The 18282-nt window shown below is 61.8% G+C and overlaps 1 protein-coding gene across 1 annotated transcript in view; it reads right to left on the minus strand.

Moving 5' to 3' along the window:
• Window positions 1-748: 748 nt before the first annotated feature.
• AGRN (agrin) overlaps window positions 749-18282 on the minus strand; it is a 38846-nt gene continuing 21312 nt past the window's right edge. Inside the window, exons 4-39 of the mRNA XM_052653696.1 lie at window positions 15201-15416; window positions 14737-14961; window positions 14424-14648; window positions 14032-14238; window positions 12751-12969; window positions 12482-12676; window positions 12190-12390; window positions 11959-12107; window positions 11767-11872; window positions 10950-11066; window positions 10699-10863; window positions 10400-10543; window positions 10169-10293; window positions 9988-10093; window positions 9563-9895; window positions 9346-9483; window positions 8763-8890; window positions 8512-8626; window positions 8314-8433; window positions 7775-8122; window positions 7466-7658; window positions 7142-7357; window positions 6450-6679; window positions 6227-6361; window positions 6033-6129; window positions 5766-5930; window positions 5540-5651; window positions 5322-5333; window positions 4979-5095; window positions 4630-4822; window positions 4463-4550; window positions 4275-4298; window positions 3567-3599; window positions 3057-3281; window positions 2488-2591; window positions 749-2135 (exon numbers count right to left, since the gene is read on the minus strand). Of these exons, the coding sequence (XP_052509656.1) occupies window positions 1978-2135; window positions 2488-2591; window positions 3057-3281; window positions 3567-3599; window positions 4275-4298; window positions 4463-4550; window positions 4630-4822; window positions 4979-5095; window positions 5322-5333; window positions 5540-5651; window positions 5766-5930; window positions 6033-6129; window positions 6227-6361; window positions 6450-6679; window positions 7142-7357; window positions 7466-7658; window positions 7775-8122; window positions 8314-8433; window positions 8512-8626; window positions 8763-8890; window positions 9346-9483; window positions 9563-9895; window positions 9988-10093; window positions 10169-10293; window positions 10400-10543; window positions 10699-10863; window positions 10950-11066; window positions 11767-11872; window positions 11959-12107; window positions 12190-12390; window positions 12482-12676; window positions 12751-12969; window positions 14032-14238; window positions 14424-14648; window positions 14737-14961; window positions 15201-15416 (5684 nt within the window). The 3' untranslated portion in view covers window positions 749-1977. The remainder of the gene's footprint in view (window positions 2136-2487; window positions 2592-3056; window positions 3282-3566; window positions 3600-4274; window positions 4299-4462; window positions 4551-4629; window positions 4823-4978; window positions 5096-5321; window positions 5334-5539; window positions 5652-5765; window positions 5931-6032; window positions 6130-6226; window positions 6362-6449; window positions 6680-7141; window positions 7358-7465; window positions 7659-7774; window positions 8123-8313; window positions 8434-8511; window positions 8627-8762; window positions 8891-9345; window positions 9484-9562; window positions 9896-9987; window positions 10094-10168; window positions 10294-10399; window positions 10544-10698; window positions 10864-10949; window positions 11067-11766; window positions 11873-11958; window positions 12108-12189; window positions 12391-12481; window positions 12677-12750; window positions 12970-14031; window positions 14239-14423; window positions 14649-14736; window positions 14962-15200; window positions 15417-18282) is intronic.

Raw genomic sequence — 18282 nt, forward strand, 5'->3', positions numbered from 1 at the left:
AGAGCACCCATTCCTGGTCCTCCCAGCATGGAGGTCTCCTCTCCCCTCATTCAACACCAAGCAGAGCCACCTACTCCCCAGTCTGGCCTCAGCCCAGACTCCCCTCTGCCTGGTAACCCTTGGCCTCATGGATTGCATTCAGGTGGCCTCAGCTCCTCAAACCTAGCCACTCCAGATGCTGCAGGAAGGCCCCCCCCTAGGTGCTTCAGCACCTCAATCAGTGTCTTCTCCACCCCATGTCCGGCCCAGCACAGGCCCACCCCATCCCCACCCACCAGGGTTCCCCTCACCCCATCCTGACCCCCCACAGGCCCCCTTTAACCTGAGTATAACCAACCTGCTGTCCTCATAGCTCCTCTTCCCACCCTGTGCTCAGACACACAGATGTTGGCAGATATGTGTGCAAAAATGCACACAAGGCAGGACCTGCCATCCCTAAGGAGGCTACCTGGGGTGCAGGCCTCATGGACCCACCTGGCCAGCCCCATGCACAAAAGTGTGTGCACTCACTGCACAGGGTCTCCTTGCCCAAAGCAGCCCCCAACTCAGCACCCTTCCTCCACCCAGAGCAAAAGGAGGTTGAAGCCTGCACGCCACCATGAAGCTGAGCATCATGGTGCTCTCAGGACAGAAACCAGCCAAGTGGGAGAGCGTAGGGCCAGGCAGGTCTGAGGGGAGTGGCATTGGTGTGGATACACACAAGCACCTGTTGAAAGTGTTCAGACTTTATTTCACGGTGATTGACACAGATACAGGTTGGAGTTAGTAACAGGACATATAAGGCTCCTCCAGCCTCTAAGCCTGACAGCCCAGGCTGGGCTGTGAGAGAGGCTGCAGGAGGGTTGGGGTTGCCACCCCCACCACGAGAGGTGTGGGCAGCTGGGGGGACGGGACCAGATGAGACCTAACATTGCAGTTTAAGGCATTTCTGGCTTCACAGCCATCTCTGCCACCCCTGCACCTGCTCCTTGGCCTTGGTAAGACACCCAATCTACTCCTGGTCAGTTTTGGATAAGGACAACCACTCCTCACCCCCGAACTGGACAAAATGTTTTCTATGTGGTGTCCTCAGCTGTCCTCGGGCCAGGACAAGAAAGACAACAGGCCCGCCACCCCAGGTATCAAATAAAATCCATACATAAAGACTCTGAGGTTGGTGGCCATGCCTGGACATGCATCCTTGAGAGGGGATGCTGGCCAAAATCAAGCAGTCCACATATCACAAGTGGCCCTGCTCCTTCTCAGGGCTCCTCACAGGAACTTGGGCAGTGGAAAGGGGTCACAGCCACGTCCAGGGTGGCTGGGTAGATGGGCAGGGCCAGCCGTGGGCCAGGGTGCCCTGAACAGGCCTGGGCTTGGCCTCTGCTCTCCAGTGCCCTGGGATGGGTGGGCATAGCTGGAGGGAGGGGCTAGCATGGCCCCAACAATGACATTGTTTCACAGGATTGGCACATGAAGCCTGGGCTCATGAGGCTCAGTGAGGCTGGCCCCACCCAGCACAGGCAGAGTGGAGGGGCAGCTCAGTTGGAATCCAGAAAGGCCTCAGGCCTACACAGAGGAAGGGCCCCTCCAAACCCCACAGCACCTTGCTGCTCTAGGGACAGGCCTCGCCAGAGGGAATGTGGGCAATGTGTATATGCAAGGTCTGCCGACAGGCTGGAGAACAGGGGCCAGCACAAGTGGGCACTGTGCAGGCACAGCCTGAGAGGCCAGGACACAGTGTCCTGACGCAGAGGGTCACATCGCATCCCAAGGCTGCTGAGTGAGCCAAGTCCTCCATGTGCCGAGTTACCCTCCTGACCCTGAGAGTCCCTCGGCACCAAGTCCATCTCTGCAGCTCGCCTGCCTGGTTAGGAGGGAGGCCGTGCCAGCAGTCCCTCCAGCCGTCACATAGGCAAGAAAATCATATCAAAAAAGCAACAAGTTTACAAAAATAGAAAATAATTACAACAGGGTGGGCAGCGGCTGCAGCGTGGCTCACAGGGCAGGGCAGGGCCGAAGCTCTGGCTTGGTGATGGCGTCCTCCAGCAGGTGCAGCGGGCGCTGGCCCACCACCACGTCCCGCAGGCAGCCCACAAAGCCTGTGCCATAGGCTTTGGGCAGGGCCTGGCCCGTGGGCAGCTTCCCCAGGCCACCTGCAGGAAGACACAGGAAAGGCCCCAGGCCGTGACTCAGTGATGGGCAGTTTGGGCACTGGTAGGCAGAAAGGCTAAATGGCTAGGTGAGTTACCGGAGGGCTGTCAGTGCCCTGGGGAGACCAGGTGGCCAGCAGGTGTGCTCCAGCCTCCTGGCCCTACCCCCTCCTGGCTACAGCAGGGGCTGAGACAGAAAGGGAGGACCCCACCCCAACCCTAGCCCAGCCAGCCCGCCCACTGTCCTGGATGGGGCTGATACAGTGCCCCTCTTAATTGCCAGCCCCAGGGGGCGGAACCTGTCCCTCAGAGACCCTTGGCTGCCCCTTCCCTGGCCTCCCCCACAATCACTCACCCAGCCACAGGGCTCCATCTGTGTCCAGCTGCGTGGCACCCAGTGGGGAGGAGCCAGTCACAGGGGCCTCGTTGCCCACCTGAAGAGAACCCTCCCTCTGTTTCCTGGGGTGTGGGGGGAGGGAGGCTGTCAGGGCTCCAGATCCTGACCCCCATCCCTTTCATCCCAACACCACACCCTGGGGACTGTCACCCAGTGTCACCCTGGGGGCCAGGATGGAATGGCACCAACCCCAGGAGAGCAGCTAGTAGCCAAGGATGGGGGGACCTCCTGTGAGAAAAGTGTTGCTGGAGGAGCAGCCAGACTCAGACCAGCATCTGGGCAGAGCAGGGACTCCCCTTTCAAATCAGGGGTTTCTTGGCTATCACTGCTTCTCCTGTACCCTCTTTTCCCTCCCTCCTCATTGGCAGTGACCTCAGGTCGGGCCACCACCAGCCCTACCCACCATCCCTCCCCCCAACACACACACCAAACTCCTACCCTGGCCACGAGTGGCCAGGCATGCCCTGGCCGGGCAAGTCCAGACACCACCCGCTGCTATTCTTGGTGGCCCCGGGCTCCCTGCTGACCTGTGTGCCCTGACCCGCAACCAGCGGTTGGTATTGACTGGTACGGTGGAGCGCAGCACCACGGGCTGGGAGCCCAGGTCGTAAGCCAGCTGCAGGCGCCCGTCCACGATGGCCAGTGCGATGTAGTCAGCCCGCTCCGTGGCCTTGCCACTCCACAGCACCAGCCCCTGTGTGGCCTCAGTGCGCAGGCTCAGCTCAAAGTGGTTGCTCTGGAGTGCCTTCTCACTAGTGGGCAGAGGGCTGGTCAGGACCTCTGGGAAGGTGGTGGGGATGGGGCAGGGGAGGGAGGAGGGTGAGGGGGATGACTCCAGAGGCCATAAGGGCAGTGTTGCCACCAGAGCAGCTCGGTGGGCAGGTGGTGGACACGGCCAGTGGGACGAGAGACAGATGGTGGGGCCAAGTCAGCGATCAGAGGAGCGAAGTGGACAGACAGAGGGAGAGATCGACAGAGATGCTCGAAGAGATGGGAAGGCAGTGGGCAGACAGCAGGGGCCAGGGGCCACTGCTCACCTGGGACGGGCCCCGGAATCCAGAGTTTCAGGGCTTAGAAGCAGGAAGAGAGGGAGGCAGGTAAGCAGGAGGGCAGACAGGCTATAGCGCAGGGTGGGGCAGGACCCAGCAGCAGCCCTCCCCACACCCCCTCTTCACCAATGGAAGGCGGGGGGACAAACATCCATGGAGAAACATTGGCCCCACCCACCCCAGAGGCCTGGCAGTGACACACGTGCACGCACATGGGCAGACATAGAGCTGGTGCGCATGGCCCAGGCCAGGTGCAGAGGGAAGAGCTCTGACACGGGTGGCGTGAAATAGTGACCGAGGGCCCCTGGCTGGGAGACAGCCCTGGATAGGCCCCCACACACGTGCATGTGTGCACACATGGGGGCACATGGACTCACATGCACAGTGACACACTTGCATTGTGTGCACACAGATGTGGGTGTGCACATGCTTGCACACCGTGCTGGTGCCCTGTGGTGAGGGGCCTGGCTGCAGGGGTGGAGGAGGGATAGACTGACATCCAACACACATCTCGGAAAGGGTGATTCCCTACTTCCAAGCTAGGAAACTGAGCCCCACGCAGCACCCCACAAACCCCCATCCTCCTCCACTAGGGATGGAAAGTTCTGCCCTCGCCCTTGGGATGTGCTGCCAGGAGTGGGAGGAGCAGAGGACCAGGAAATGGACTACTGGTGAGAGTGGAGGTGGGCTACTTACGCTGGGATCTCATTGGTCAGTTCGCTTGGAAACAAAGAGACAGAGACAGTGAGAAGAAAGGAGGGTGGAAGAGGGGCAAAGGTGGGCTCAGAGCAGGGGCAGGTGTGGAGTATCACGCATATGGTCCTGTGCAGCTGGGCAGATGGGACGGAGGGCTGAGGGGTGCCCGGCTCCAGGAGACATACTACCTCTCGGTCACAGCGTTGAGGTACTCGATGTAGGTCCGTCCATCAAAGGCCAGTGTGTCCAGGTCCCCAGCTGATTTCTCAATCAAGCCTGAGAGACAGCGAGGTGAGTGCAGCCTCTGGCAGGTTCCCTCCCATGTCCAGCCTCGGCCCACGTGGGCAGCACTCACCCTTCTCACAGTGCAGCCCCGAGAAGCCTGCAGGACACAGGCACTCATAGGAGGCCTCACGGGGGAGACAGGAAGCCCCATGGAGGCAAGGCTGACCCTCGGCCTGGGTACAAGGGTGGTCTGCAAAGGACGAGACGTCCATGGCCCGGACCACGTGCTCACGGGTCAGCAGTTGGCGGCCATTCAGGGAGACCTGGGGGGTGGGGCGTGACAGCTTCTGTCCTGCCTGTGTCCTCTGGCCCAGAGGACAGAGGCCCCTCCTGGGATGGGCCCTTCCTTGAAACTGTACCAGGGCATTGCCATCCCCCCGACCCTGGGCTCCCCAGGGTCCCACCCCTACCATACATACCAGCTGGATGGCTCCATCAAAGCCAGAGGACACAGCAGCTGCTCGGGCCAGCTTGCTGAAATCAGGGGCCCCCCCAACAAAGAGTGGCTCCTTTAGGTTGAGAACGGTGTGTGGCACCTGCGGGGAGGTGCAGGGTAAGGGGCAGTTCCCACCAGCAGGAACAGGATGTGATCCCCACACCAGGGCCCGCCCGCCTGTGGTGACCACCCCCCCGCGCCCTCCAGCATGGTGGAGGCAGTTAATCACACAGATGTGGCCGCGATGTGGAGGCTTAGTGGGGAAGGAGCTACTCTAGGGGTGGAGGCGGCAGAAGATGGATGAGCAGGATGAGAAGAGACGGTACCTTGCGGGATTTCTGACATCCGAAGAGCGAGCGGGGTGGGGGTTGCAGAGCAAGGGCCAGAGAGCAGTGGGAGCAGAGAGGAGACACAGACAGAGGCCCAGGACAGAGGGGAGAAAAAACAGTCCAGTGAGCGCCAGCCATGGGGCGGGGGCTGCACGCCTCCCAGGAGGAGGAGGGAGGCGGGGAGCAGGGGGGTGGCCCAGGAGACACTGACTCACCGGGGACTCCCCCAGCACGCGAGGCCCATCGCCAACCCGCATGGCTCCTTTGCGTCCATTTCGCTCCAGGGAGACCCTGGTCCAAGCACCCAGGGCCACCGGCTCCTTGCTCCTGGAGAAGAACAGGTGTCGTGAATAGACGGTGGGCTCTAACAGTCTACCTGCCAGGGGCCCCAGGAACACTTAGAGCAGGCCCAGTCCTGCCCACTGCAGTGCCCCCACCCACCTGATGACTGCTGCCCCCTTGCCCAGGTCGTAGCGGAACTCCAGGAGGCCATTGTGCAGCGCCAGGGACACAAAGTCACCCTTGCCATCTGTCTTCTGTCCATTATAGAGGAGCAGCCCGCTGGGACTCCGAGCCAGGAATACCACCTCCAGCGCCATCTTCTCCCTGGGGCCACGGGAGGGCAGGTGGGTGACCTGATGCCCCTCACTTCACAGCTGGATGTGGGGTGGGGGGCGCTTCCCCTCTTCCACCCCTCTGCCCACTGACCCCAGGTCCCGCTCAAATGTGTGCAGGCCTTTCAGTTCCAGGTAGGAGAAGCTGCTGAAATCAGCCAGGAACGGCTGGTTGTCCTCTGGCTCTGAGACTGTGAGGACAGGAGAGGGTCACACAGGGTTCTAGGCTTTGATTCCTGGAGCCCACTCACCTCCCACCCTCCCCACCCTGAGCACCGCTGCCCCAACCTGTCTGGCAGAGGCTGCCCTCCCGGCCATGGGGGCACTCGCACTTGGCCTCTCCCTGGGGGAGCACGCGGCAGGGGGCTGCTCCATGGCAGGGGTTTGGCTGACAAGGGTCCTTCTCGTCGGCACAAGTTGGGCCTGGGTGGAGGCAGGATGGGTTCCAGGAGACCTGAGCCCTGCTGACAGACACACAGCCCCCCAACACTCAGCCCCGTCTTGCCCTCACCAAAGCGGCCGGGTGGGCACTGACAGTGGAACCTGCCTGCCTCCAGGGCCTGGCACGGGGCCCCTCCGAGGCAGGGGCTAGGCAGACAGGGGTGGTCCCCACACTCGCCCACTCCGGAGCTTCGAGTCGCAGATTCCGGCCAGCTGCTCAGCTCCAGCCGCTGATTGTTGACGTCCAGCAAGCGGATACAACCCCTAAGACCGACGCTGACAGAGGTCCGCTCTAGCACCCTGCCACCAAGATGAGGGGCAGGGGTCAGAGACCAGAGGCATCCTCTCTCACGGCCAACTGTGACACTGGTGTTCCTCATGCAGTCGGGACCACGAGCCTGGGCTGTTCCCCATCCCCACCCCCTACCCTGGTGCTCACAAGATGGGCAGTCCCACAAACAGGACAGAATCAGGAGGGGGCTGGGCTGAGAGTCAAGTGATGGGACTAAAGATCAAGGCCAGCCCAGCCCCTCCTTGGTGGTCACACTGCAGCTGGGTCCTCAGGATCAGGACAGAATCAGGGTCACTGTCAAGGGTTGGGGCTGAGGTCAGGGTCACAGTGATTGTCCACGCCCATCCTTCCACCCCTGTGTTATCCCACAGGGATCTTGGACCTACTGGATGCCACCCTCAAGAGTTTGGGATCAGAGCCAAGGTTGGGGGGTCTCTGATTGGGGCCACCCCACCCTCCGCCATGCTCACGTGGAAGCCTGATCCTCAGGGACGCCACCCACGAAAAGGTCAGTGTCCAGGTTGAGACCATCAGTGCCACTGGGGCTCTGGCCCAGAACAGGAGTCTCACCATCCACGGAGAGAGTACCTTGGCGCCAGTGCCGAGACAGCTCCAGGCGATGCCACTGGCCGGGCTGCACGGGCACGGAGCTCGTCAGCACCGCGGGCCCTGAGCCTGTGTCGAACCTGGGGCAGGAGCAGGCACTCAGGACAGCCAAACGGAGCCAGGACCACTGCCTGGCCCTGTCCCCCATCCCTAAACCCCATCCCTGATCCCCACCACCCGCCACCCACCTGAACTGCACGTGGCCTCCCAGCAGCGCCAGTCCCAGGAAGTCCTTGCCCCGGGCATTGCCGTTGTAGAGCAGCAGCCCCTGGGGCTCCAGCGCCCGGAACTCGAGCGCCAGGCGCAGGGTGTGGTAGGCACGGAGGGTGGGAAAGGCCAGGAAGGAGTAGCCCCCGAAGGCTGGCACGGAGGGGTGCAGGGCTGCAGGAGACAGGGAAGGGCAGTGAAGGGCATGGGGGCCACAAAGTCCAACCCGCCCCTCACCCCACCCTGGCCCCCTCTGCCTCCCTGTCCCTCTCTGGCATGTAAGACCTTACCCTTCTCACAGACGGCACCCTCCGTGCCTGCTGGGCAGCTGCAGGTGAAGTCTGCACCTGAGCCCTGGTCCTGGCAGGTCCCCCCATGGAGGCAGGGCTGGGAGTCACAGGGCCTTCGGGGCTGCTGGGTGCCTGGGGGCAGGGGACGGCGTCCAGGCACACGACTAGGGGCAGTGGTGGGGGGCTGGCGCGTGGTCAGGGGAGGTGTGGTCCTGCTGACAGGCCGGCTTGTGTGACTGGGAAAGTGGGCCCGAGGGGTTGCAGCTGAAGGTGGCAGGCGGGCCAGTGTGGTGGCTCTGGCTGTGGCTGCAGCTGGGGTGGCTCCCGTGAAGAATGCAGGAAACCAGTCTGGGGAGGGGATGCCATCAAGACCCAGAAAGAGAAGGGTCCCCAAGGCAGTGCGGGGATGGGGGAGACAGGAAGGTGGGGACAATCTGAGGGGAGGGAACGCCATTAACATCCACAAGGAGCAGGGGCCCTGCGGGCAGGTGGGGCACAGGGAGGGAACAAGCTATGGCAGTGCTGGACCAGGCACTCACCGAAGTCCATGAACCGCACGTGTTCCTGCAGAGGCCGCTTCACGCCCAGGGATCTGCGCCTGGACACCTGGAGCTGCCGGAGCAGGGCCCGGCCCACGTCGGACGCTCTGAAGGCTGTGGCTGGGGAGGAGCAACCCTGAGCATGGTGGAGCCTAGGGTGCCCCTCCACCCCCCAGGGGGACCAGGGTGGGGGCTCACTGGGGTCAAAGTGCACTTCCACAATGGCCCGGACCGAGCTGCCTGGCCCCAAGTCCCGTAGGCGGACACTTCGGAAGTCCTTCTTAACATCTGAATTCCGGAAGAGGTCATCCAGCTATCGGTGGGGAGTGAGTTAGGCTCTGGGAGGCTGCCCGGGCTGGAGCTAAGGCCCACCCCCCAGCGCTTCTCTTGGTCAGTTCTGGAGAAAGGCTGGTGGCTTGGCAGGGCTGCAACCCCAGCCCCACACTTACTGCGCTCTCAATGCTCCTGGCAGTCTCCCCAAACAGCTCAGACTTGGGGTCCGCCATCTCCGGCGTGTAGAACAGTTCTTGCCCCTCGACCCCCTCGAGCTCCAGCACACCCTGGAATGCCTTGGTGGCTGCAGAGGAGGGGCCAGTGAGGTCCTGCCCGGCACCTGCCTGGCTTCTGAACCAGCCATGGACATAGGCCCCAGCAGCAAGCCACGCAGGGTGCAGGGCAGGTGGCGGTTAGTCAGATGGTCATGAGGTTAGTGGGGACCCCAGGGCAGAGCTGCTTCGGTTACCAGGCAGACTCCTTGGAGCAGTGCCCCAGGCTGGCTTGCAACAGGAAAAACACGTTAGCCATGGGGTCCTGGGCACCCACGCATGTGCAGGGGCCGAGAATACACATATATGTGCTTGTGCTGAATCCCCAGGACCACTGGCACATGTGTGCTATTAATAAAATCAGAAGACCACAAACCCTGGGTGCCTACCTGCTGGGCAGGCCTGTGGCCTGGGAGGAGAGATGGCGTCTCTAGCCATGGCTAGGCCACGCCTCACGCTCCACCCCAGCCCCTGGACCCCTACTCACCAGGACAGTTAGAGCCCTCTGCGTCCAGGGAGGGTGTCTTGCCATCTGAGCAGCAGCCCATAGGTGAGTTGTAGCAAGAAGCCCTTTCCATGGGTAGCCCAGGGGTCCCAGCACTGTCTCTTTCCGGGGACTCAAGTCCTGGGGAGGTACAGTCTGAGCCCAGCTGCAGGTGCAGCCCTCCTGGGCCCTGCCCCCAGGTCCCAGAGCCCATGCTCACCTCCTGAGCCAGTCCCACTGGCCTCCAAGTCACCGCTCAGCTCCTCGTCACCGCTCCCATCAGCGCTGCCAGATTCGCCGAAGGCAGAGGTGACGAGGCTGGCTGCCGGGGAGGGGGCCATGGGAGGCATGGTCAGCACTGGCCTTGCGGTGGTCCTGGGGATGCTGGCCATGGTCCAAGGTTGTGATGAGGCTCGAGCAGTGGGCTGGCTGTGGCGGGTACTGCTGGGAGCCAGGGGCAAGGCACTGGGGGGCGGCAATGGTGCCTTGTTCAGGTCAGGTGCTAAGGGGGCCACAGATGCGGATGTCTGATGCGGACCAGAAGTGATGCCTTCTGCGAGGAGAGGAGAACCCAGGTGGCAGGGCCCAGGGTCAGAGCACAGTCAGGCCTTCCTGGTCAGTCTAGGGCAGTGGGTAAAGCCTCACCCTGGCAGGGGCCGAAGCTCTGGATAGAGATCTCCAAGCCCTGGCGGCAGGCGATGGTCCTCAGCTGGCACTCATTGCCATAAGTGACTCCATCTGACCCACAGACCTGAGGCACAGGGCAAAGATGTAGAGGGTAGGGCCCGCCCCACTCCTGCCACCCTCCACATTCCCCATCCCTCACCTTGGTAGCATCAGCCGCTGGACAGGTGGGTGTTGGGCACACGCAGTGGGCAGAGCCAGCCTCCTCCACACAGGATGCCCCAAACTCACAAAGCATCTCAGCACAGGTCGTGGGTGGCGAAGAGTCTGGAGCACAGACACAGGAGAGTCCACTGGCTCAGGAGGCTCCATCCCTATGACAGATCTACCCCCTAGCAGAGGGGCCTGGGGCAGTGCCAGATCTGGTCCTCACCTGTTTCACAGCCAGCAGGGCCCAGAGCACGGCCATCTGGACACTGCCCACACTTGGGCCCGGCCACCCCAGGCTTACAGGAGCATAGCCCAGTCATCTGCTCACAGTCGTCCCGCACGGCGCCCCGGGGGTCACAGCTGCAGGCTGGGAGGCAGGGGAAGGAGGCTGAGGTCTGTGCTGGCTTCTCCATGGGCTCCGGAGCCTGACCCAGCTCCTGCCAGGTGGGACAAGGGACACAGGGACAGCATGGACAGGCAGGAGCATTCAGCTAGGGACTGACCATAGGCCCTGTCACTCACGGGTACAGCCGCTCCGGCCATCAGTGACGATACCACGGAAGTTCCAGAAGCCAGGCTCACAGCGGTCACACTTGAGGCCCCCCACACCCGGGCGGCAGGAGCACTGGCCTGTGACTGGGTCACAGGTGCCGCCGTAGGAGCCGTGTGGGTTACACTGGCATGAGCCTGCAAGGCCAGGACAAGACAGCGTCACTGCAGTTAGGCGCATGGCTCTGCGTGGCTGTGGGTCAGGGCTGAGCTCGGGTACTCACTGGGGCAGCCAGCCAGGCCCACACCCTGGGCAACAGTGATGTTGTCCTGGCAGCAACCGTAGGGGGTCTGAGCACAGTGCAGGGGAATCGCAGGTGGCAATGGGGCCAAAGTGGGGCCTGCAGGGAGGGGCGGGGGTTTAGGTGCTAGGCAGGACTGGATGCCCAACCTGGGTGTGACCACTGTGCCTCAACCTCCCCAGCCATCACCACTCAGCCCTCCTGATGCCAATTCCCACTGGGGCCTCTGGACTGCAGCTCGGGTCACAGGTGAGAACCTCATACAACACAAGAAAGAGAATATCTATACGCAAAGGACCAGCAATACATGACACCACAGATTTGGGATGTGAACCCCTGTGTACACGTGTACAACCAGAGCCACACTCAGATTAGTGAGCCTTTGCAAGGTGGCAGGACACATACCCAGCACATCCCCTGCACGCAGACACACACAGGAGCACTTGTGCATGCACAAAGACATGACTGCTGGTCACCATTGGTCTCCTCCCACGAGAGAAAGAGCCTAATGGGTGTGCTTCACTGGTTCACTGCTGCCCTCACACACAGTAGGTGCTCAGCAAACACCTGCTGAGCAGCAGGCACACACATCCACACACCACAGTTGCATGAATACAGATATGCACCAAAACTGTACACTTCAAACACAACACACATGTTCACACACACCCACCCCAGCACACACACAGCAACTTCAAACAATACAGACTCCCACTTCCCTCATACCCATGGGCACATGTACCTTTAAGCATGCACACATGGCCCACATGCAGCCGAACACGCCCACAAACTCACTCACCACGGCAGGCTCCCTGGGCCACGACATACAGCTCTGGCTGTGATTCACACCTGGCCTTCTTCAGCTCACATTCGGTGCGGTAGGTGACTCCATCCGAGCCACACACCTGAAGGAAGGGCATCAGGGCAGGTGTGGGCGGCCATGGCCCCTGCCTCACTGCCCAATCAGAGCCGGGTTGCGGGGGATGCTCACCGGGCTCCTCAGGACGCCCCGGCAGCTGAAGCCGCAGACGCATGGCCCATCCTCCGAGTCCTCATCCCAGATCCCACCTCGCTGCCGGCACAGTTCAGGCTCACACTCGCCGTCCTCTCCCGAACCCGAGCCTCCGGAGCCACACTCAGCTATGGGGAAGAGGCCAGGTCACCTTGGGGTCCTGGCCTAGGCTGGCACACACCAGCCCACCTCAGCTGCCCACCAGCGTACCTTGCTCACATGGCCCCACCCGGGCTTCCTCGATCTGTGTCTGCTGCTGACAGGCAGCCTCACGGAGCTCACATGAACTGCCGTAGGTCACGCCATCACTGCCACACACGGGGCCGGGTGGAGGGCGCTCACACCGGGGACACACGCACTGCCCCGCTGAGCACACAGCCCCAAAGGCACACACTGTGTCTCCACAGGTCTCTAGAGAAGGTGGAGCCAGAAGGGGGTCAGTGGATATCAGTTGAAGGACACTCGGGACCACAACCCACCAGGTGTACCCAGCTTCACTCACGGCAGGGACCGGCTGAGGCCACGTGCAGACTGATCTGACGTGTGCAGGCGTGGACATGTAGTTCACATTCACTGGCATATGTGCGCCCGTCAGAGCCACACACAGGCTGGGCTGAGGCCACACATTCGGAGGGGCACACACAGCGCCCAGTCTCAGCTTCACACAGGGCTCCAAAGCGGCACTGCCCACAGCGGTCTGGGGAGAAGACTCCATCACCATGGTGACAGAGATGGCCTCCCCACAACCAGGCCCACTTATCCACCACTGACCACAGGGTCCTCGGCGAGCCACTCGGATCTCTCGCCCAAGGGCACAGGCTGAAGCTTCCAGTTCGCACACACTGCCATACGTGACGCCATCACTGCCACACACAGGGTCATAGACGCCTGAACACGCCTGGTGACATGCACACTCGGCTTCCCCATTCTTCACAGTACACGCTGCCCCAAATGGACACTGCACCCCACGGCATGGGGATGGGGGCTGGTCTGGGGAGAACATGGGCACTCAGCAAGGTCTCCACCTGCTCTCCTAGGCAATGCACAAAGCCCCTAGCCCCAGGCAGCAGACCCCCACCCAGGGTGGGGATGGTGGAGGAAGAGTGGACCAGGAGAAGGACCAGATGCACAGGACACAGCAGAGAAAGGGACAGACACAGGAGAGACATGGACAGGGACACAGACCCAAACGGCCCTGGGCCCCTGTATGAGTGTGGGATGGGGATGCCCTCTAGCACAGGAGTTTCTTGACTGACTTCAGAGGGGTATGGGAGGGCCAGGTTTACTCGCCCGCTTAGGCCACTGACCCTTGACAGAGCCCTGGGGCTCATGCATGTGCGGGGGGGGAGTCTCTCTGTGGGTGGAGGAGTCTGCAACCCAGAGCCACACCCAGGGCCACACGGGGGAGGAGGTGTCTGTCCACTTGCTCTGAGGACCACAAGGCCAGGCAGCAGCGAGCCACCCCCCCCCTGCCGCGCGGGGGGCAGACCTCGGGCTGTGGGCTCCTGGCGGCAGGCGCGGTACCTCATCCTGCCAGCAGGTCAGGCTGGAAGACACAAGAGGTGGAGCCAAGAGGGAAGGAAGGGCAGAGGAGAGGATACAGACGCAGAAAGAGAGACCAGAAAGATGGACAGACCAACTGACGGGGACGGAGTGAGAGGTGGGCAGAGCCCCAGTGCACACAGGACACGCTGTCTCTGCCCATTCCGGGCCCACTGAAGTTCCGCTGAGACTCTGCTTCTAATGTGGCTGTATGTCCCAAGAGTGTGCGACCCAGAAGACCTGAGAGCTGCCAGGCAGGTACCCAGGACCTCGCCCACAGACACCAGCCTTGGACCCAACATCCCCCCAGGCACTGCAGCCAACTTCCTGACAGATCCCACCCCCAGAGCCCACCGACAGACAAAAGCCCTGCCAGCCCTCCTCATAGTGACCAGCTCTTGCCCCCAGCCCAGGAGGAGCATGATTCAGCATGGAGATGGCATGTGATGACAGGCAGCATGGACCGCCGGACCAGCCTGCTCCCAGCACGGAACCCGCCCGCATGCTCACCACACAGGCCCTGGTGCTTCATGGGGATGCTACGCTGCTGCTGACACTCGGCCTGCTGGCGCCAGCAGTCATTGTCATACGTGTGCCCGTCATGGGCACACACGGGTCTGTAGGCCCCGTCACAGACGACGCGGTCACAGGAACAGCGGGGGCGGCCTCGGCGGGACAGGCAGACGGCATTGAATCTGCACGGCTCCGGGCACTGGTCTGGGGGACCAGGGAGATCAGAAGAGTAAGAGAACCACAACAGACCTCCTTGGGATGGGTAGGGGCTCCATGGGCACATGGGGTGATGACTGGGGACCCAGGAGACCTGAGGGGAAGGTGGGGATGAGTAGGTCCCTGGGTCATGCAGAGTCCCAGGAAGGGGCCCTCCCCCAGGAGCCACCCACCTTGAGGCTGGCACTGGCCAGAGCGCACTTTCTGCAGGAGGAGGCCTCGAGCAGCCCCTGTTCGGCCCATGACGCAGTCATTATCGTAAGTAACCCCGTCGTCCCCACACACGGGTGTCCCATGGGGAGGGCAGCTCTCTGGTCGCAGGAGCATCTCCGGCCGCCGCGTGCGCGGGTTCACACGGCAGGTACGGCTCAGGTCACTGAGGGAGCCCTGGCAGGGGTCTGGGGGCAGGAAGATGGAGGTGAGGGCACTGCCAGTTGTGTGCACACACTGAGGGAGGTCGGGCTACACACGCAGGGCAGCGCTCACCGCAAGGACCGTCGAACTTCTTGAATACGTTCTCTTGGTGGGCACAGGCTTGGCGCAAGAGCTGGCACTCACTGGAGTAGTCACTGCCGTCGCTGCCGCACACAGGGCGTTCCGGGGCCCCCAGGCATGTGGCAGGGCACAAGCACGTAGCTGTCAGTCCATCCGCAGAGGGCACACAGGTGCTGCCAAAGCTGCAGGTGACATTGGAGCAGGGGTCCCGGGTCCCTGTGGGCAGAGCAAGGTGGGCCAGCGGCCCTCCGTACATTGGCCAGTGGCCCTCCGCACACCGGCTCATCTCAGGCCCCGCCCAGCCTTTCGCAACCCTTCACCGCAGGCCGCACCCCCATCCCCACAGGCCCCGCCCCTGCCCAGCCCTTTGCAACCCCCCTCACCGCAGGCCCCAGCCCCATCCCCACAGGCCCCGCCCCCCACCCCCCCTACCACCCCCATCCCCGCCCACTCACCGCAGGGCCCGCGGCGCAGCAGGCGGATGCGCCTCTGTTGGCTGCACTGCGCCCGCTGCAGCTCGCACTCGTTGCTGTAGGTGGAGGCATCCGAGCCGCACACGGGCGCCACCACGCTGGGGCAGGCGCTCTTCTTGCACACGCAGGAGGCTCGGCCCGGCTCGTCTGCACTGGGCTCGCAGACAGCGCCAAAGCCACACAGCATTCCTCGGCACGCTGCGTGTGGGGTGGAAGATGCAACGGGGTGGGTCAGGGCCTGGCCTCTGCCATCTCCAGGCCTCCAGTCACCACGCACACGGACCAATGTCTGCACACCTGCCCAGACCTTGCATATGCGTGCCCACCCATGTTTGTGCTAGTGCTCACAGGAACCCTGGTGTGCCCATCGTAGCCACGGCCTCAAGCCTCCCCCTCTCAACAATTCCCCCTCCCCCGCCCCGCAGAGCTCTCCCACCAGAGCCTTCTCTGCTCAACTGTGGAAGGGCATCGCATCTGCTCCTGACCCAGTCCCCACACAGAGAGCAGACGGCCCCCAGGCCAACTCTGTCACAGGGAATCAGTGCCTTCTCATCAAAACGGAAGCCCCTCATCCAACTGTGACCTACTCCTCAGAGCCTGGCCCTCCCCACCACATCCCTGGGAACTGCTCCAGTGACCACCCCCACACCTGGCCCTTGTCACTTCCCCAGGGACCACCTCCCCTGCCTTTCAGGGTCAGGCCTGATGTCACTCAGCTGTAGGACAGGGGGTGGGAGTATCTGAGGTCGGTCGCATGCTCCACCCTGGCCCAGTGCCTTGCCTGCTCCAGGGCTCCTTGACTCTTCTCACTCCTTCCTCCTCCTGCTTCTCTAGAGGCCTCCCCTCTCCTCAGGCCTGTCCCCACTTGAGCCGTTCTCTGCCCACTTCCCCATCTTCCATGCCCCCCAGCCAGCATTCCCCAGGGGCATGCTCTGCTGTGGCTCCTAGCCCGCCCACCCTCCTAGGCCTCCTAGCTGCAATCTTTCCCTGGGGCCCGTTGTACTCACCCACCTCATCCTTCCCCACCTGTCCTCCTGAGCCCCCAACTCAGGTCCTGCCGCCCCACATCACACTCAGCATGACCTCCTCAGGGACCCAAGCCTACACAAGGCTTTGCAGACCCCTTCTCTTCTGTAAACACTTTATCACTTTTTGGGGGGCTATGCAGGATGCAGGATCTTAGTTCCCTAACCAGGGATCGAACCCGTGCCACCTGCTTTGGCAGCTCAGAGTCAACTACTGGACCACCTGGAAATCCCTTCTTAAAACATTTTAATTCCTGACTTTGTAGTGTTGCCAGTGCACATCCTCTCACTGAGCTACAAAGCCATCAGGACAATCCCTCCTGAGCAGTGTCAAGGCAGTGAAATCCTCAGGACCCCTGCCCAGGATGACACCCCGCAGGCAGGGTAGGCCCATTACTGGTTGCAGCTGTCTGGATCTAATAAATGTTTAATTGGGTCCAGTTATCATTAATAAGTTATGGAGAGCAGGGATGCACCCCCTCGTCACTTCTCAGGGGGCTCAGGAAGTGGGGCAAGAGGAAGTACCCTCAATTCCAAGGAAGGTGGAGCCACATAGGAAGCTGGAGCTGTCACCACAGCAACAGCCCACCTGGGCTCCTGTGTATTTGTCTGGGAGTCCCTGCCCCCACCCGACACAGGCTGAATGAACAGGGGCTGGAGGCAAGGGTGGGGTTAGCATGGATATCCCAGCCTGAAGTCCCTGCAACACCCCTGTCCTAACTCTACCTCATATGGGCAACCACCCAGATCCTTCATCGGATCCTGGAGCCAGGATTCACTGGCCATGTGACTACGGGCAAGTTATCACCTGGCCAAACCTCAGGATCTCCTCCCAGGAATGGAGACAATAAACCTACCCCCCCCCCCCCAAAACCCGGGTTGTTGTGAGGCTAAATAGGCCAATACCTGCAAAGGCTCACAGAGGCCCAGGATGCCACTGTGTGTGGGTCAACCCCCCGAGGACCACAGCTGTAAGAGCTCCCAGCACGTCAGCTGCTCCTCTGTTCAGGGACACTACTGTGTCCACTCTGACCCCTCCTTTCACTTTCCATCTCAACCATCTCCTTCTCTCTCCCCTTAGCACTTCCTTTTACCTTCAGCCCTCTCTTGCCCAAGGCCCTGGGGATCCCTAGGCCAAATCCATGGGCATTTCCTCTGGCTGGCTGGCTGCTTTATTTGGCTTCAACTAGACCTGCTGATCAAGGTCTTCTCCAGGGTCCTGACCCCATGGCTGAGGACCTGGTCACCTCACTGTACTACAGGCTCCCTTCTCAACTGCTCTGTGTCTGTGCCCTTGAGCTCAAGCCTCACTCTCCCTCTGGTCACCCTGGTTCAGCCAGATACCACTCAAGGTCCCAGCCCCTGGGCCAAGGACACTTGCTTCTGTATGACCACTAGGTTCCTCGTCCTCCAACACTTTCATCCTTGTCATGTAAACTGCGTCTTCTTAGGGCAGGAGGAGTGCCCAGAGACCTGCAGGCTGCGTGGCCCTTAAGGGTCACCTCTGGGGCTTGGCCTCCTGCAGGAGCCTCACTCTCTGCTTGCCCAAGGCCCCCCTCACAACATGCAATGCTGGAGGCGGCAGTGGCTTTTTATAGCCTCTGGTTAGAGTGGGTATATTTAACTCTCTCCCCACACTTGGGTAGGTTGGAGGATGGAGCTGATGCCCTGAGCCCTGCCTGTGGCCAAGAATGTGCAGTGTGTGTGCCTAGGAGGAATGACGATGGTCATGGGGGTGGGGCGAAGGTAGCTGTCCCCAAACGTGTGACGAGTTCAGAATGAGTTCAGAATGCAGGTGTGGGGCCCGCGTAGAAGGCTGTGGGGAGGGGCAGTGCATGTGTGAAAGCAAAGAGACATGACAGGTGAGACATGGCAGGCCTTGGGGCTTGAGGAGAGGAGACTGAGGATAACTGAGACAGAGGGTGCTTAAATCCAACCAGCTCCAGGCCTCTTGCCCACAGATTATGGGAGACAGTCCTGGGCCCAAACTCCCTGTCCAGTGCAGCCCTGCCCCTTCCCATGGCTCATCCCATTATAGA

Source organism: Budorcas taxicolor, chromosome 16 (genome assembly GCF_023091745.1).
Source record: "Budorcas taxicolor isolate Tak-1 chromosome 16, Takin1.1, whole genome shotgun sequence".
Taxonomy (NCBI): Eukaryota; Metazoa; Chordata; class Mammalia; order Artiodactyla; family Bovidae; genus Budorcas; species Budorcas taxicolor.